Raw genomic sequence first — 21,003 nt, 5'->3', positions numbered from 1 at the left:
AGTCACTCGGGTTCAATATATATAGATTATTCTTTGTCTATGTTGATATCTATCTTCTTGTAATTATTTTAATTTTTTTTTACTTTTAATTTGAATGAAATATATGATTTCATTTCAAAGGCAATGTCTTATTTAGTTTTATTACATTTTAATTTATTTTTTAAATCTTTATACAATAATAAGATATTGTGCAAGTTATATCCACTGTTTATTTTAAATTCATAATCATTTTTATCATTTTTAAGTCCTAGTCAATGGATAATTTTGATGCCATTTCATTTTTTTTTTCTTTTTTGAGTTTTAATTATCATTTCATTTTGCTTCATCTTGTACCTTTAGGGGCCAGTGATCTAGATGTTAGGTCCCATTAAACAACAAGCATCATCATCTTAATTCGTGGCTATGGTGTTGCATCATCTGAAACACGTAAGATTTGTATACCCTGTTGTCTACCATGTAGCACACTACTGTTTGCCACCAACAGATTCAGTCTGTGGGCATAGGTGGCTAGGTACCAGAATCTGACACAGGTCAGTGTACGTCTGGCCATACTCTAAGATGGATGTAAGTAAACACCCTCGCTGCACCAGATCTCAGTCCATGTGATTATAATCTCACTTTGAAACTGAAGAAGCTGTTGTGTGGGAAGTACTTTGCAGACAGGGTAGATGTATCAGCAACTGATGGTGCACATTGACTCAACACCACTACCGATGGTATTCATCTGCCATGTGTAGGTAACTGCGTGTTATTGTGGTGGAGGATAGTGTTATGTGTGGTGTGTGAGTTGCAGGGATGTTGGGGACAGCACAAACACCCAGCCCCCGGGCCATTGGAATTAACCAATGAAGGATAAAATTCCCAACCCGGCCAGGAATCAAACCCGGGACCCTCTAAACCGAAGGCCAGTACGCTGACCATTCAGCCAACGAGTCGGACAAGTAAACTCGTGGCCTTATCCCGAGGTGGTGCAGCTCTTTTCAGGCACACCCCCATTGGAGGTGAGCTGCATGTACCATCTGAACCACATACCAGCCCTCCTGTCAGTTTTAAATTCCTGGCAGTACCGGGAATCGAACCCGGTCCCCGAGGATGGCAGCTAATAACACTAACTGTTACGCTACGGAAATATGCCTGCTATTATCCTGTATGAGAGCAGTCAGCCAATTGTATCCAGGAAGGATCAATTGCATGCTGAAAGTGACCACAAAACTTTGTTAGGAAGAACAGTTTGTGAAAGGTAACAGTGTACTGTATAATGGTGCATGTCAGAAAACAAAGTATCACTGTACATTTGCATGAAATTGCTTAAAGTGGAAAACACTGATCAGTATTTTAAATCTCTTTATTGATAGACTATGTTGAGTGAATTCAGGATATCCTATTCATGAGCCAGAGAAAACAGATAGGATAATAATTGAATCTTGATAGCAAGCAGGTTGGCTGCATTGTACAGTTTGTTCAACTGTAAGCTGCAATCCAATCATGTGTGTCAATTATTACCTCTCCATCTCCAATATTCTGTGAAGTGTTGCCTCGTCAAATGTTAACGGACTTTTGGGTCATCCTATATATTCATTGCTGTGATAGTTACTGTTTTACTGCATAATTCTGCACAGCAGGTTACTGTCCTTTCATGTAATATTGTATGATTTTATGCTGGCTGGAGAGATTCATAAAGTGAGGTTCATTATGTTAATTGTTGTAACAATTCATCTTCCAGTTTATTGAAATGTGGAACTGTAATTAAGTAATTTCTTTTCATTCACATTTATAATGGTCTTCAGTCATAATTTTAGGGGATCTGTTTTTGTTTTTACTTTTAGGTATGTAAGTGTAGGAATACAGTTATTTTTGGCCTTTGTCCACAGCTTAGCCCAGTCCTCTCAGGGCCAAGGCTATATCCCATGCCATTCTCTAGGTCCATCGATAAACAGTTTGCCCTTACATGTCTATTCACACAACTTTGGTCACTTAGAGAATGCACGTGATATCATCCTAATTTCATAATGAGTGCTAACCTATGTTGTAGGAGCTGTATGCATTGGCGACTTCCCATAGTCATAAATTCCTGAACTTTCTTTACAGTTTGTAAGTTATTCCTGTAAACTTACATTTTAGGGCTCTCCACTGTTCAAGGTCACATGTAGTAAAGTCTGTGGAACACTTGGATCATAACCCTGTACTAATGAACCAGTCATCGTCAACTTCACTCATTGAGTCCAGAGAATCCTGAATAGTGTTTGAAGAATCTTGTTGAAAATATGCATATTGTCTTTTGTTGTCTGACAACTTTTCAAAAAAAGATATGGTGCCTACTTAAGCTTGATATGACATAAAAATTCTCTATTGTAATGTTAACATTTCAATATGCTTCACTAACTCATTTTAAGTAGTAACACAAAGATTGAGTTATGCTGATCTTCTGTGACTGACTGCCCACGTACAGCCTACAGTGCGGGAATGGGCTGCTGGTGTGGTCCTTGCTTACCATGCATTATACACAGCTACAGGTGATGAAGAGTTAATAAACTCCTGTTATTGTTTCCTTTCTGGCAGGGGAACATTGTTGTCATTCATTTTATTCTTGTTTTCCAGATCTGCTATACAATCTGCCACCTCACAGTTCTGTTGTCATCGAATGATGTGGAAAGAATTCCTAGAGTTCTGCTCGGCCATCTGGATAATTTACCAGGTTACTTCAAGAAGTTTCAGGAAAACATTCTTCCTGAGAAAGCGGACCTCCTTCTTTCAGCTACTAATCATTTGCGCGTTATGATGGAAAGCCCTGAACTGTTTGTTGATGACATTAGTGGACCAGGAATGCTTCTCAGAATTCTGGTTCATTCTGTAGTGTAACATGGATAACCTCAGGGTAAATAATTGTATATTTCTTTGTAATAATGGTGCTTTTCATTGTTTGTCATCACATTTGATCTCTAACCATGAAACTTCCATGTAAACTTTACTCTTAAATACTGTATTTCCTCGTGTATTAGTCCCCCCTGGCTTTTCTAGACAAAGAAAATGAAAAAAATAAATCTCGCATATAAGACACCCAATGTAATTCATCAGAGAACAAAGACGATTCCGCTCCGATGAAATCACACAAATTTGTGATTAGTTTCGTCCGTCCAACCCACACAATGAAAACATGCATCAAACTCACACGGTATGTCTGTATTTTGTAGTTTAATGTCCGCCTCCGTAGCGTACTGCAGCTCCGATTATGTCGCATAAGTAAGTAAATAGTTTCATCTGTCCGACCTGCGCATTGCAAAGCATGCTTCAGTCAATGCTACATGTCTGTGTTTTTTAGTTAAGAATGCCCGCCAGCGTAATGGTTGGCACGCTTTCTACAGCACGGCTTTATTCGGAAGGGGTGGTTTCTGCTACACATACAGTACACTGACAAGAAATAAACCAGAAACAATTTGTGAATATATTCTCGTTTGGACTCTATAATCGGGAACAAAACTTTGTTTTTAAATTTCAAGAAGACGGGACCTCAAATGGTCTCGATGGCAGTGAAGTTGACGTAATGGGACAAAATGGGAGGCTATCGCGTATTGAATCCCCCAGTTACTTTTTGCGAATATAAAAACTGAAAAAAAAAAAAAGGTGCGGAGTCTAATACGCCACGAAATACAGTATCTTTTAAAATTCACCCTGATGCACGAATAGGATGTAAGCATCTTTTTTCCAGTGTTTCTGGAGTAGTTATTGATGGCTTACTCTGTTCTCAGACTGACAACAGGTTTGCATGGGAAATGAAAATTCCCAAGTGCCTTAGTTAGGTTGGTAATATTTCTTGAAAAGAATATTTTAATTAATAGGTGCAATGTAAGCTTTGTTTACAGCCATTAGCTGGACGGTGTTAGCAAGGAACCAGTTTCACTAACAGTAAACTGAGAAAGTGGATTGCAGAAAATACTCCAAATTAAATTTTAGTGTTTGTGTTTTATTTTCTAGATATTGCTCGTATGTGTAAGTCATGAAACCATATTCCTGCTTCTTGAAAATGAACGTGTGATATCGTCGTTGTTCTGGCAATACGTCCTATGTGCAAAATAAATTGAAAATAAGCACAAGTTTGTTGGAGGAATACTGCACATTTGTTGTACTAAACATTTTAATAACATTTATTCGTACTAAGATGTCATATTAATTAACAACAAAGTACGGATGAAAAATTCCTTTCTTTATTTATCCAACATTTTGCTGGTTTCTCATCTTCACTTGTATTTCAGAGAGTCGTACAATGAGTGATGATCGATCCTTTTCTATTTCTGACTTAGGTTTTTGAAGATGCTTGAATTTAGATTCCATGATTGGAATTTGTGATATGTACAGTAGTTGAACCATGATGTGATGTCATTCTTTACATCAGTAAGACAACAGTTTCCATTCCTTGAGGTATATCATGGACAGTGGGATCTCCAGCCTTCTTACCAAGTCTCAGAGAGGGCAGGATGCAATTCAAGCCTTCAGAATTTTTTAAAAATTTAAATTCGTTCAGTGTCATGTGGCTTTTTAAGCCTGACCATTCTTCTCATTGATCTAATGGAGTTTGTGGTTGAATACGTAAATCAATGGTTTGAAGTACTGCTCTAGAGTAGAATACTATCTGCTTCCATCATTTATGGCCCTTTTTAAGGAAAATTTGCTCGGTAATAATGGAGGTTTGTCTTGGAAATATTGCTCGGTGTACGGGTTTTGTTCCAGTTCTGGTAGGCACATCCATCAGAAATTAAGACAGTGTGCTTGTATTCCTTTGGTATATGTTCCAATAAAGGGACTACACAAGACACACTCATTTGATGAAACACCCCCGACATTACCTTCATGCCATACATGTAACATCTGAGTTGTTTCATTTGTAAATAGTGAAGTTATGAATGTGCAGTTTTTGTTTATTGTAAGCTTTGGAAGCTGCTAGTCTTGGACACAAGAGCATACTTTGGAGGGTCCTTTGTGATTACCAGTTTCTATTCAAAGGCACTTTCTCTCATCTGATTATTAATTTCTCTGGCTTCATTCTTCCTCTTCATACAAGCCTGATAATCTTCCTCACTAACCATTTTAGTTTTATAACCACAACATATGTCGCATTCGTCTTTCCTTGGAGCATGTATGGCTATATTTTTCTTCATAATTTTGGTAAAAGACCTCCCTCCTACATGCTGTACATTATTATCCTTGCACCATGCCACATATACTTCATACATATGAAGGATCGAACAGAATGAGGACTTTAAATACGTCTTCTTGGAGCTGACCTTACAATAGTGACTGGGAATTTCAGGCAGATGATCTAGCCACTCTTTCACTTTTCCACACTCAGTAACCCGTTTTCTCTTTGCAACTGGTTCATTTGAGTCTAATGCATGCCCACTGTAATTGAAATGGGAACAATTATTGTTGCTGGCCACCTATCTTTTCCAGTCGCTAGAGTGTGTGTAAATAAACTTCTGCAATCTCTAAACCTGATGGTTTTCTTAAAAATACATCATGGCCTGTGTTCTTCCTAGTTTCTTCCTCCATTGATTTCCTCCTCCACAAAACATGAACAAATGTTTTCTTTTTACTCCAAGAATCTAAATTCCAGAATGTGCTAAATACTTAATTTCTCTCTTCATGTGTTATTACAGTGCACTGAAAACTGTGCTCATATTTCCTAGTAGTGGCTGTATGTTTGCATCTAAGCAAAACTTGCTTGGATTCTCTTAAACAATTTTGAGCCACCTTATCCTCAATCTTCTGAAATCCGGGGTATTCCAGCCCCTTGAGTCTTTTAATTTTATTTATCTTCCTCTTCGTACTACCTTGTATTATGCTGAGATTGTCAACATCCTCACGGTACTCCCTTTCCGTTTCTTCTGTATCACAGTTTCTCTCTCTTTTCTGTGTAGAATCCTTTGTATTTCTTTCTTCTATGCCACACTTTTCATTTAGATGTCCAGTTTCCAGAGAATCTTCCACACACAGTTCACCAAAAACTTGAAGTTGTAAACCAAGTTCATTATTGACAGACGTTTGAATAGCTTGCTCCCTGTCACAGCTACCATTCACATTGTTGTTTTCCTCGCCTGCACTCCCTACTTCACTAACATTTTGTATATCTTGAACTAAAATATTGAATAATTCATTAAGCTTGAAACCTAGTTCAAACATTATAGTTTTGTTGCAAATATGCTGTAAGTTGTAGTCTGTCACTATGTTACTGGTATTTTGTTCATTCTGCTCCTGGACCATCTTCACCATCAACTTCCTTTGTGAAAGCATTCTGAGAGAGAAAAAGCACAATTTAGACTGAATCGTTTAGCTATGCATCACTTTGCAAGAGTAATAATTGACTTTTGATGTTGTATTACAATGCTCCAAGACTTAAATTCCCTCCATATTCTCATTTGAGAAGCCACTTCACCATATACACTCAACTCTTGATTAACCGGGAAAATGTAGGGTTAAGGCTTCCCAGATAAGTAAAATTGCAGTTAACCCACTAAAAGTTAAAAATAGAACAGGTGCACTGAAAGTATAGTTAAAATGATAATAAATTATACTACTGTATTGTTTTTTATTAATGTACCCAATATGTTGCAGTAAAAGTAGCACTTAGCACAATTAATAAATGGAAAAATAAACAGCACTTTTCGTTGAAACTGATAGGGCAAAGAAAAATATTCAGACTACCTAACTTTACTGTTTCTGAAAATAATCAGTCATGGTTTTCTGCTTTTGTACCAAGAAACACTTTTTCTTCATTTTGCTTCTCAAGTTTCTCAAAACAAGTTTTTCGGTGATGAGAGCTTCATCCTGGCAATATTATCCCGACCCTTTGTTATTCTGTATTACTGTAACTCCTAACACTCGTGCATTTTTAGTGTTTTTGATATTGCAGTTAAGCCGCAACGCAGTTGATCCGATTACGGTAAATCGAGAGTCAAGTGTACAGTAAATCTAAATTGACATAATACTTACTTGGTAATATGTTGTATTGCAGTTTCGTTTACAATGATAATGCACTCTAAACATAATAATCTGGGCTAATGGAAGGTACTTACTGTCCGCATTTGTCGCAAACAGCAAGCAACAGACTAATCCACTACTCATAAAAATACTGCAAAACACACACCAAACAGTTCAGAACTCAAGCCGCTGAGTAAAGCAAAATCTCCTATGTGACACTCAGACATAGAAGAATGTTGTTGCAAAAATCAGCTATGTCCACACCTTGTCACATAGGAGGTATTGCAGACCTAATGTACAACGCGAGCACATTTTTTTGGTTAAATTGTTTTAGTAAAATTTGATTGGTAAGAAATTTATTTTCACATAGGAGATTTTTCCATGTGATTCATCGTGGCGCCTGCTATTTAACAAAGCAGTAGCCTTAAAATGGAGAACAATGTCACATGCAGGGACAACAACGATATGCTTCCTTGCTTCCTTCCTTTTTAGCAAAAATGGGAAGATGTGGTTTCACATACAATACCAGTTATGAAAGTAAAAAAAAGGTCAACCTATACCAGTATGTGTGTGAGTTCTTATGGTATTCACGTGTACAGTAAAGCTTTGTTTATACATTTCTGGCGACCTCTCTTCTGCTTTGTGACTGATGCAGCACTGTACCTGTGCCAAAGCTCATGCGAGTTTTGCAAGTTTTTAATCCTAAATTATTACATCTCACATGTTTTGCGCATGTACAGAGTGGGCCAGACTCAATTACGCAGTTTGTGTTTAGATTTTATATTTATTGATAAGTTTTTACAATTGCATTGGCTAACAAAATTGGAATTGCAAGCATATAAGTTGTCACCATTAAAGTTGACACAGGCTTGCAAACTCAAAGCAACCTTTTCACAGGCCTTTCTACGCATATTCACCAGAACATTGTTAAACTCCTGAACAGTTGCGTCACACAGATGTTGCACACAATCAATGGGATTAGTGTATACCTTGTCTGGTGGGTATATGTCACGTGATCGGGCTGGCCACTCCACTGGCCCTCGATGACCAATCCAGCGTTGAGGGAAAACTTCATGCAGGAACACCTAAACAATGTTTGCGAAGTGTGTTGGGGCACCATTTCGCTGCCACCACAGTTCATCAAAGTTCCGTCTCCTCTGAAGTTTTGGGATAACACATTCCTTCAGCAGCTTTAGGTAGGTTTCCTGCGTGATGCCATCTTCAAGGAACAGTAGTTCAATCAGTCCTTTGTTCGTCACGCTGCCCCACACCATTAATCCCGGGGACTGGAAATCATATTCATTGGTTGCATTGGGGTTCTCTGGCCTCCAAAACACGCAGTTGTTTCTGTTGACCGATCCTGGTATGTGAAATTTGGCCTTATCAGTCCTGACAGTATTCCAGATAAGGTCAGGGTTCTCCTGAAACTTGATCAGCATCAACTCGGCAAACTCAAGTCGCCTGTCGAAGACGTCATCGTTAAGAACATGAATGAGCCGTGGAAGTATGGCGTTGACTTCGTCGCTCAGACCTCTGCAAACCTGTCCTTGAAATGCCCCATCGGGCCGGCAAACGGCGGGTAGACTTCGATTTCTGAGGAGATGATGCCTGTGTGTCAGCCGTTTGGACAGTTCTCGGCTGACCATTATATTTGGGACTCAAAGCACTGGCAGCTTCATCAGACTGTTTATTTGGGCGATTGTGTCCCTGGCAATCCAAACTCTCCCAACATCCTGCGCTTGACTTCTGATACATTGTTAGTTACTAAGAAAAGGTGCACACATTTTACACACTGTTCAATAGTCAAGTGTCTTCTGGCCGTGATGTTTCCTCAGTGCTCACTAAGTAAGCAGAGTATTGATCTCGTTCGCAGCATACCGTATGATGCTGCCATCTATTGACAAAAGAAATGTACTTTCCCATTTTTGTGTGTGTTGTTGGATTGATTGGTTATTAATGATCAAAAACTGCCTGACTGAGTCTAACTGACTGACATGTCAAGTCATGCTCATCAGAAGGCATTGCAAAATCCCACATTCAATAAAAATTTCCTTTCTTTCTTACAATCGAACATTAGTCAACAGATGCACACCTATCCCACATAATTACTCACCCCATTTAAAATCAGTATCACTGTTCATGAATGGGCTTGGTACTCTAATGTTGTTATTGGTTATGGACTTTACTTAACAAATTAAAACACAACATCTAGACCAAACTATGGGTAATATACCTTTTTAATTCTTTTATGTCTTGAACAATAGACATGGCGTAAATTGCAAAAGGGCTTAGAACTTTCCACACAATCCATGGCTATGTTCCTGTGTGTAAGTGATTGGTTAAATGTACTTTATGGATTGGTTCCTTGTTTAACATTTTCCAGTTACAAGTTCACATAATACACATGATAAATGACACCTCTGGTGACCAAACTTTTATCAGTTATCTGTATTTAAGTTTGAATCATCCATCATGTAAGAAATATGATTTCTAATAAATGTAACCAAAGATTTATTTCTAGTATTGCTGCTGTTTTTTAAGCTGTCATTTTTTAGCAAATAAGACATTATTCTCAATAAGTTATTTAACATTTACTTTGTAACTAAAATATTTGTATCTTATATTTGTATTCTTTTGTAGGAAAATTTGTACCTGGAATCAAATAAAGATTTATTAATTTGTTATTAGATAGTTTTATTAACAAATGCAGAAATTGCTCAGAAACTAATTTTTCAAATAAAGCAACATTCAAACCTGAGTGTTCAACAGTTGACTTTTTATTTTGTGAGAACATATTTGATGACTCGTGTTTGTATTTGTGTACCAGCTTCGCACACTCCCAACTATATCAACCCCTCTTGGATTTTTACATCAACTTATAACATGTTTGAAACATTCGTGTAACGACAAACTGTAACTCTGAATGCAAGATATTCCAAATATTCTTAGTAGTTATAACAAACCTGTTGAAAATTCAGGAACCTATTGATTTAATTAAATCAGCGTAGCTGACTTTGGAAATAACTTTGAGATCCGAGTTTGAATATCATCATTGACCCTGGCTAATTTTTTGTATGGAGTTTCTCCATTCTAGCAATGTGATGGCTAAGAGAAATAGTCACTGACATCTTACCAAGTTGACTGCGGGCTTAAATCCTGACTAATGCATATTGGATTGTAAGTGACATCCCAATGGTTTGTTCTCTCATAAACTGGAGGTGATGTGACCATGACCACAATATCAGCAGTCCATTAAAGCTCCATACTTGCTTGCTTGCTTGCTTGCTTGCTTGCTCTCCACATTGGCTCCAGGAAAGAGATGGTAGTACCTTAGCTCAATTTCCATGGCTAATACGACCTAATTATTGCAATTGAATAAGAGAGTTAAAAAAGGATAAAATTCCAAGAAATGAGAAATTAGACTGAGGTAGCCTCCAATGAATGGAAAAGGCAGAATATTCCAATGCAGCTTCAATGATATAATTGACATTGAAAATTTAGTTGAGTGAAAGGATTGAGGGACTAGACAGTCAAGAAAGGGGGATATTCCACAATTTTGGGAAACAGATATATTTATAGTAGTAATTTTGAAATGACAAAAACGTTAACATTTTCAAAAGCATTGTGTCGCCACTTCTCTTTTTTGACCAATAGTACTCTTACTGAACTAATTACATAGAAAAGTACAGTTCACGCATCTTAATTGTACAATTTCTTTTCCAATCTGTGGGTTGAAGACCCTTCATTCCTGAGATACACTGAACATTTTCTTCCAAAGTTTACAAAGCATCTTGTGGACATTACTTTGATCAGGAGATAAGTATGGCATGTTGGTATCCCACTGTGCGTTATATGCAGTTTTCCGTTTTGCCTTCTCCGGTTGAAATGATGGCTTTCTGTTTTGTGACAAAGAAGTAGTACAGTTATCCTTATCCGACGCAAATCAATTTAAAAAATACAGTACTTCTATGCTGATGCCCTTTGTGCTACAGAATGGGCACACACACCACGGACTAACGGTAACTCGGAAGTCACCTCCAGAACGCTTCTCCAAGGATGCTTTAACCTGCTTCTTTTTACTTTCAAAGAGCACACTGTTGGCAACGGTTACGCTATATTTAGTTGAAGGTAGATGGTAGAACAGTTGCATATTGTGAAAATTTGTACCGATGACAATAGCATGAAAATTCATTCAGAAAGAAAACTAAACAATTGCAGGACAAATGACGTATGTATACATACATTCCCTTTAAGCGGAACATGTGAAGGATCATTTCAACCGGATCAACAGGCCAACATATTCAAACTGAGAATGTCCCCTCAGACATTCACAACAGTTACCATTCATCATAAATGAAGAATAAAAGCTGTTCTTCAAAACAAATATTTTCCAACACTCCAATAATATTAGAATACATTGATAAGAGACTTACACATCGGTAGAACATTATAATGTATTTCGACCAATCCAATTTAACTATACAACTGTAACATTACCTAGATTTTTCAACTGGACCAACAACCCTCACTTAAACTGAGAATGTCTCCATAAATTTATAGTAGCAGGTCTATTATTACATGGAAAAGTGTTCATTATTACAGTCAATTCCAAATATTTTAATATTACAATAAGGCATAAAGACTAAGGACAAAACTGTGTATCGAAGAACATTCTAGTATATTAACTTACCCCATTTAACTGTGTACATACACAAAATGTGTTTTTAAGATCAAATGTACCTACATTATATAAATATTACAAGCAACAACACGCCGATGTGTTCAAAATAATACTAAGAGAAATATTTTAAAGTGTTTTAATAACTTTGTCAGTTGGAACGTGTGGTGTTCATATTCTGAAAACAAATTTTATATCAAAATGTAGTGTTGTATACAGATACAATATAATGGTATCTCAGTGGAATTTTAAGACATGCTGTATATGCAAATACATCAAATTACATGGACTCTAAAGTTAATGAATGTAAATAGTTTTAGACATACTATATGTGACAGATTAAGTTAAGTGTGTATGCATGTTATATCTTCCCCAAGTGATGTATCTAGGCTGAAAATTACCTAAAGGAAAGGTCGAAACTAGTCCTGATGTATAATAAACAACGATAATAGTACAACATATGGTACTGAATAGGTCGACCTGCTCATCCTGTTGAAAGTAGTCAATCATCAGTACAGACCAATAAAATGAATTTCATATAATTTGGAATACCATTTTTCAGTAAATAATTGTCTGTTAACAACTGTAAATGATAACTATTGTCTTCAGTGTTTGGTTTTGAACCATTTTCTGTCCAAATAACCTTTTTCATCACCAATTTCTCTAGTGTCTAAACAATGAGTAGAAAAAAGGATAACTTAATATTCTAGCATTTTTAATCGTTAATTACTCATTAACTAACAACACTCATATGATGATATTTTGAGATATAACTACTTGCTACTCGTACTACAATTGCCTGATAGTATTTCAGTGCACGTAGTTTGGGCTGTAAACTGTTGTTTTTTCATTTTCCCAAAAACTTGGTCAAAAGATTATTATCCTTTTTCCACTTTTCTTCAGTTGCATTGCTGCAGGCACCACAGTGATTCTGATTACATTTACAAATACCTAGTTGTGATGATCAGGATCCCTTTAGCTGTGCAAATCATGTAACAGGAACTAGAAATCCAAGAAAGCTGTTTCATTGCACTTTAAGATGTATCAAGGGAGTGAGGGTTGTGTGAAAGTAGAAGGGCTAGGAACAGAAGACTTGTTTGAAAAGTGCACTCTCACCATTACTTTTCATTGTTGTAATGGATGATATAGTGACTAGAATGACAGAGAAAGTGGGGGTAGAAAATATTAAATCAGTGGTGTTTGCAAACTATTTCATGGTGTGGAAATATAGGAAGGAGGAAGTTTGATGCATAAGATGAAATAGTACAGGGTTATGACATGAAATTTGGAATAAAGAAGACTGAGATGATGCTTACAACCAGGTAGAAGGGTAGACCAACAACTGAAGTAACGATTGGCAGGGAATAACTGAAGAAAGCGGAGTTCTTCAAGTACCTAGGCACCTTAAAACCGTGAAATGGAAGAAATGATAAGGAAACTGGTGAGCGGCAGAGACTAGCAGAAACCTTCCTCAAAAATGTGTGGAGTAAAGAGGTCTCAAAATCAGCAAAGGAGTGATGTACCATATGTACTATATCCCAGTACTGACTTATGCTTTAGAAACTTAGTGGGATGTCGAGCAAATAACATTATCATTGAACATGTTGATGAACAAAGGTTGCTGTAAGGAGAAAAGAAAAGACAGAAGAATATCTTGCGTAATTCTGGATATTTTAGGTGGGTCATCTGTCTTGAAAATTGATTCTGTCAACATGCCCCATATGTAGAAATCTTGGGCCATGAGGTCCATCGAGCACAGGAATGGAGTTCCATGAGAAATCAGGCAATCTTCAAAGCGTCATTGCAAAAAGGTAAGAGACTCTACCGCAGTGTCAACTGTAGCTCCATCCTGCATCTCTTGTTATTGGAGGGGTAAGTTTCTGGCGCGACAAAAGCGGCTCAAATCTCATGTGAATGGTGTTGTAAGGTGGTCTCTGTAGACTTCCTGGTCCACAGTTTTTGGATTCTATGCTGCATCCTCAACAAAATAGGGGCCCAATATTCCATGACCAGACACGGCACACCAAATCATAACCCACACACTGTATAACGACATCAGGCTGTACAAACCCTAAAAAGTAGGGATGTGCCACTCGATCGGCTCCTCGAGCAGGCTCGAGTGCTGACGTCATGAACTGGTGTGTCGAGCTTGGTCGAGCAAGATCGAGCAGCACAGGCTTGCATGCGCTCTAAGCAGGACGTGTGTGTTGTAACTCGAGCCACACTTCCGTCTTCACTCATTCTCTTTGGTCTTCACATTCCGGCATTACATTGTAGTAGAGTAATTAGCGATCATTCTACAGAAGTACAGACGTCCCATAAATCGTAGTGGATGCATCAGTTTATCAAACCCATATATGCCCAGAATAACTTTTTGTTATCAAATTGAACTGACTACTTGACATGATGATGAGCTCTGCATGGTGAAATATTTCTGTGGTTTTCCTGTCGTTACTTGGTCGCTGCTTCCATTTCTGGTTCTTCTGATCCTTGTATGTATCATTTTAATAACATATTCTTTCCAGTTTTATTATAGTGCTATTATACTATTTCTACACGAAGACGTGTTTATATACAATACACCATTGGTATGACGGGCCCTTCACTATTTAATTTGTATGCATTCAATTTAGAACTATTTTGCTGCCGTATATACTAATTAGGAAAAGGGAAAGGAGGGAGAATAGTAATAATAATAAGAAGAAAATTTTAACTGAACCGAAGTCCTGAGTCCAATAGGATATAACTGAACTTCCAGGATTTTTTTTAAATTACATCTCACAATCCGTAGATATTGCATGTTGTGAAAATGCATCGATGGACACATAGGGCTGGTATTATGTTTTTGTAATTCTAGTGGATTAGTCATTAATAATTCAACATATTTCGATATAAACTTATTTTATTACCACGAACATGCGGTATTTGACATTAAGGAGCAAAGAAGATTGCCACGCAACTGATTTAGTACAAGGATATCACTCATAGATGGCAGGCCATACTCCTGCTCGAGTACTGCTCGACCTGCATCGAGCTGTGACGTCATCAGCTCGAGCTGCGCTCAAGCCCATCCCTACTAAAAAGCAAGTTATTTGTTGGTTGATGTAACTATCAAAGTTAATATGACTTTCATCTGAAAACCATATGTTACAGAATATATCTGTATCCTCACGTTGTGGACAACACTCCGGCTGCAATACTGTAATCGGGCTCACTCATGCATTTCTGTTAGATGTTTATGCAACTTGAAGGCGGTATGCAAGCCCACCAAGCTCTTGAAACATCCGCTGAACAGACCTATTGCTCAAACCAACCTTGGGGACTGTAACACCTGTTGGAGAAGTCATCCATGATTCTGATTGATGGTAACGCTTCTTGGGCATCATGTTGTCCCCTTCCATTAATATGAGACTGATCCTGTATGATGGAACTTGTGTCATTGTACTATTATTTGAAGCCTCCTTATTAAATCCTTCCTTTTACTCTTGTTCAATGTGAAGCAAACTCGGCCCATTCTGACGCTCCACCCCTTATGATCAGAAATAATGTTCCACGATAATCACCTCCTCTGGTGCTAGAATCATAATTGTAGAAAACTACGCAACACTACTGAATTAACAACATGTCGAACTATTATGTATAATAAATAAATATATACTCCATTGCCGGGCCGATGACCTTCGATGTTAGGCCCCTTAAAACAACAAGCATCAATCACCATTGCCAGGGAAACTTGGACAGCAGATGAGCAATAATTTCAGTGTCGTACTTTACCTATACATTTTTATGGGCTTATGTACTTCTTGTTTGGTTTCTTACTTGAATTTTTTTTTTTATTGCTAGTTGCTTTACGTCGCACCGACACAGATAGGTCTTATGGCGACGATGGAACAGAAAAGGGCTAGGAGTGGGAAGGAAGCAGCCGTGGCCTTAATTAAGGTACAGCCCCAGCATTTGCTTGGTGTGAAAATGGGAAACCACGGAAAACCATTTTCAGGGCTGCCGACAGTTGGGTTCGAACCTACTATCTTCCGAATACTGGATACTGGCCGCACTTAAGCGACTGCAGCTATCGAGCTCGGTTTACTTGAATTTTGACATACAGTTGAATATTAGCATGAATCCGACTCCTTGGCTGAATGGTCAGCGTTGAGGCCTTCAGTTCAGAGGGTCCCGGGTTTGATTCCCAGCTGGGTCAGCAATTTTAATAGCCTTTTATTAATTCTTCTGGCCTGGGGAGTGGGTGTTTGTGTTTGTCCCAACACTTTCCTCTTCATATTCAGACAGACAACACACTACACTACCAACCACCATGCAATAGTGATTACGTCCCTCCATATAGGATTGGCGTCAGGAAGGGCGTCCGGCCGTAAAACAGGGCCAAATCCACATGTGTGATACAGTTCGCACCCGCGACCCCACGGGTGTGGGAGAAGCGGCAGAAAAAATTAAGTTGAACATTAGCATGAGCTGCTACAGGTAATTAGAGCACTCTAGTGAATCAAGTATATTCTAAAACCTAAGTGTGATATTCTCATGTTGACCAACTTAGCAGTTGACCAACTGAGCCCAAATCTAAGGCTAGGAATATGGTGGAGATTCAATTCTAAAGAAGCAAGTTGTCTATTGAGTAGAAAGAAGAAATGCAATCTGGATGGATATAGTTGAGTTATACGGATATATTTGCATATGGCATTGAGCTGTGATAAATAAATGTTCTAACCTGGCCTGAGTATCTGCGTATTTACGAATTATGTTTAAACTACATTTCTGTAGATTCAGTTAACCTGTTGTTCCTTTTAATTTATAATTAGGATTCACTGAAGTAGAATTTGTTGTGTAGCTATTTATTAGCTAGTATCTTGCTTCCTTTATTGTCATTTAATCCTTGTGGTGTTTCTTTTCTTTTCACCGATATTATTGTTTTAATTACAGATTTCATTATTTTATTCTTGTTGTTGAGAAAAGTGCTTATAATGTAACGTTAACACAATTTAACACAAATGCTCCAATTTATTTACATAAAACAAGTTTACAATTCACTGCACTGACCAAGAGATACATTGTACGCCATGATCTACACCACAACCAAAGATTACACAAACAAGATAAACAGTGTTGTGTCACTTGTAATGTTCATAGATATGCCAGTAAGATATGACACGGCAGTCCATGGAATAAATGTGGTTCCGTAACACTTGTTATTTTCATAATCATTTCATATCTGTGGAAGATGAGTAAAGAATGACTGAGAAATACAAATGTAGGGATTGTGGTTGGAGGGTTAATGGGGGACAGGAATGAAGGTAGGCCTCGCTCAAACAATCCGCAGGGTAAGGCAGGAAGACGAGAGGGAGGGCAATGAAGGGGAGAGTTGTAGAAGACAGGTGGGCTGTTTTAAAAGGAAGCAAATCGAGTGATACATGATCATCATGATGAGATTTCAGAAGTATCTGAGGAAGTGGTATGAGTTGCTGCAGGTAGAACAACAGAAGGGATATGGGGAACAGGGAAGCATTACATACTAGGAAGGAAGTAAAAGGAAAGGGAGACAGAGGAGATGGTAGTAAGAAGGTGGAACAAGGTCATAAGAAGGAGAGAATGTAGTAGGTTCTGCAGCCATTAGAGAATATAAGTGAGACCAGGAGGGGAGAGGATATAATGAGGTGGGGTTGGGGCTCTGGTCTTGGTAATTTCTGTTGTTAGGGCCGTGGAGAAAGTGTTTAGAGGAATGGGAACCATGGTAGAGTGTTATCCAGGAATTAGGTTAACAGTTATTGAGGAAAGTAGAAAGGATGGGTAAAGATATAGGTAAGGAGATTATGGGAGGTTTTCACATTGGTACAAACAGCACAAGACAAGCAGAACTAGGTACCAACATAGTTGGGGATGTGTGAGATCTGGTTATGACAAAACAGGGGAAGTTTAAGGGAGTGGAGCTTGTCATCAGTGGGATACTGACTGTAGGGTTATTGGGGATTTAATTGAGACTATGAAGTGGGTATGTGGGAGAGTGGAAGTAAGATTTGTAGATTGTAATGGGCAGATAGGAGATGAGGATCTGCGCTCAAAGAGTCTTTACCTGAACTGTAGGGTATGTATAAGTTAGGGGGTTTGTTTGCTGTTTGATTGGTCATTCTTTGCACTATTCTTTGGCCATTGAAATATATTCTACACATTGAAGGATTTAAGGCACCATAATAATTCTTTCCCCTGAAATAAATAACATATATAAGTTATTTTTAAGAAAAATGCATTGTTTTTAAAAACATGTTTATTTTGTATAAAACCGAGAATTGTGCAACTATTGTGCATAAATTGTATAATTTCACATTTTGAACCAATTTTGCATTTTATCGCTAATTCGAAATCGCTAAAAACCACTCGTACGGGTCGTATAAGATGAAGGCACATACACTGACAAAGTTTCAACATATTTCACATTTATCACGAATGCTAAAAACCACAAACTCTACTTATAACAGATGCGTAAGGAGTATTTTGAAAGTAATTATGATCTGTAGAAAAAAGGTAAATAACAATGTAAACAGTGTATGGAATCTGTTTAAAGCAATTGTTGAGGAGTTTGAAGACAAATGTCAATTTAAAGGGGGTAAGGAATTGTATAGACCAACTAGATCATAACTGTAAATAAGATTATGCATGAAGTGCAGATTAGAAGGAAGTAGTTGGCAATGAATGTGGAAGTAAGGATAAATTGAAGGAACTTGCTAGGAAATTGACTTTAGCAAAGAAGTCAGGTGATACGAAGGCAGATATCATTGCCTGCTTTCTACAGCAAGTCAGTGCTTGTTCCCTATCCACTCCTTTGTTTACATGGCCTGCCTGCTTCCTCCAGCAAGTCAGTGCTTGTTCTACATCAGACATTAGAGATTTACTTCTTGGCCTGAGGTCCTAAGTCAACTTAAAGACATCATATTATGACAAGAAGATCATAACCTTCATTTCTGCTATTATATACAGTGGCTCAAAAAATTGGTCTGCCCATAGCCGTGGTATGAACGGAGCACTATAGTACAAATAATGGTACATATAATGGAATTACACATATGTAGATATTTAGGACAATCAAGTACATCAGTAGGTTGAAAATGGAGCCAAGGAGATTCACGCTGTTTGAAAACGGAATAGTAATACAATGGCGTGCATCATTACACACCAAAGAAGTATTGGTCTAGTAAACAATATTGTGACATCGTGCTGTCTGCCGCAACTCGGGGTCATTATGTCTGTGCTGACACGTTGGAAGGTAATATTCAGCATTGTTTCCGCGTTTAGCTAGCAACGGGAAGGAAAATGAAAGAAACAACGGTGGAAGGAAGGAGGATTGCAGTGCGACTATTTCAGAAAGGTAAACCTTTCAAGGACATAAGTGAAATTATTGGAAGGGCTGTTACAACTGTTAAAAATATTGTGTACAGGTACAAAAGAACAAAGGCAATAGAAAATAGACCAAGAAGTGCCTGCCCCTCGAAGTTATCAGTACAAGACAAACGGCAAATTGTGCATGAAGTGGCCCAAAATCCTAAACTAAGTGCGCCGAAGGTAGAAACTGCGTTACAAGGAGATATAGAAATACAAGCGTCATCTGAAACCATCCGAAATATGCTACGCTAAAAAGGATATGTGGGCAGAACAGCCCGTAGCAAGCCGTACAGCAGTAAGGTGAACAGGAAGAAGAGATTTGCGTAGTACGCTAAAGAGCACAGAAATTACAGCTATGAAGATTTGAAGACAGACTGATGAGAGTAAATTTACCCTCTTCAGGTCAGACATACGAGTGACTGTGTGGAGGAAAACGATTTCTGAACTTGAAGAAAAGAATCTGGCAGCTATGGTGAAACATGGAGGTGGTACCCTGATGGTGTGGGGTTGCACGAGTACGAATGGTGAAGGTGAATTAGCCTTTATTGAAGGGGCTATGGATCACAAAGCATACATGAACATCCTCAAGACACATCTTCCACCAAGTGTACAAAAAAATGGGACTCTCAGCAAAGTATACGTTTACTCAAGATAACGACCCCAAACACACAGCCCTGAACACGAAGCTATGGCTGTTATATAATACTCCGCATTGGAGTATTATCTCCCGACATCAACCCCATCGAGAATTTGTGGCACGATGGAGAAAAACGTGAGAAAGCATGCAATATCAAACAAAGCTGACCTGAAAGAAGCCTTACTCACCGAATGGAATAACATACCAAAGGAAACTACGAAAACCTTGGTACGATTGATGCCAAATAGGTTAGATGAGATTATAAAGAGGAAAGATAGACCTACCAAGTACTGGAACTTCCACGAAGGATCAAGAAACTGTGTTATGTTAATTGAGACCAATACTTTTTTGATGGCAAGTGAAAATGATTGTTTTAAGTTATGGTTTTTTAGTTATTTGGACATGGAATAATTGTGTTTTTACAATGCACATGTTACACAAGATGAAAAATAATTAAAGATTCTAGTATATGCCAATTTTTATCATCATTCCATTCGATTCCTTGTCCTCAATGTAGCATATCTCGACAGACCAATACTTTTTTGAGCTACTGTATATTTTAATGTTATAATTATTCCTATAACATTGTCTTTGTCTGATTTGCATATGTTTTAGTTATCACATAATTTGTTTAATTTCTACTTGGCTGAAACTAGTCCCAAGACATGTAATATCATTTACTTGATATATTGTATTGAAAAGGTGGACCCTCTTGTCAGTTTATTCTTATAATTGCACTTCAATACGGAACAAAAATGTAATTTATAGCTTATAAAGAGTGCACCAAACCTTCCGAAATGTTAAGGCGGCTCCATGCACAGTTTGGGGAAGAAACACTTTCGCAGACTCGAGTGTATGAGTGGGCTAAAAAATTTGTGGCAGGAAGAGAAGGTGTGGAAAATTAACCTAATGAAAGGCGACCGCGGACAAGCATCACTGCGGAAAACATTGTTGCCATTCATGACATAATTGGTGAATGTCGGCGAATAAAAATTTCGCAAATTGTTTTTGTCGTAGGAATAAGTTCCGGAAGTGTTCAAACCATCATCCGAGATGAACCCCATTTCAGAAAATTGTCTGCCAGGTGGGTTCCTCATCTCCACAACCAGGAACAAAAAACTTTACGCCAGAAAGTTTGTCAGGGACTGGTGCGTCGCTACGAGGAGGAAGGAGATGACTTCTTGCATCGTATTGTGACTTGTGATGAAATTTGGTTGCATCATTACACCCCAGAGTCAAAGCAAGCATGGAGTTGACGGCTAAGAGACGAAGCAGGTCCTGTCAAGGCCAAAACATGCCCTTCTGCTTGAAAGGTGCTTGCAGCCATTTT

At 38.0% G+C, this 21,003-nt stretch overlaps 1 protein-coding gene across 1 annotated transcript in view; it reads left to right on the top strand.

Annotated features, from left to right (window-relative positions):
• Positions 1-2,859, top strand: part of LOC136863813 (HEAT repeat-containing protein 6) — a 248,820-nt gene extending 245,961 nt beyond the window's left edge. Inside the window, exon 17 of the mRNA XM_067140151.2 lies at positions 2,599-2,859. Coding sequence (XP_066996252.2) covers positions 2,599-2,859 — 261 coding nt within the window. The remainder of the gene's footprint in view (positions 1-2,598) is intronic.
• The last annotated feature ends 18,144 nt before the right edge of the window (positions 2,860-21,003 follow it).

This window comes from Anabrus simplex, chromosome 2, assembly GCF_040414725.1.
Source record: "Anabrus simplex isolate iqAnaSimp1 chromosome 2, ASM4041472v1, whole genome shotgun sequence".
In the NCBI taxonomy this organism is placed as follows: Eukaryota; Metazoa; Arthropoda; class Insecta; order Orthoptera; family Tettigoniidae; genus Anabrus; species Anabrus simplex.
This window is presented reverse-complemented; position numbering and strand designations above follow the sequence as displayed.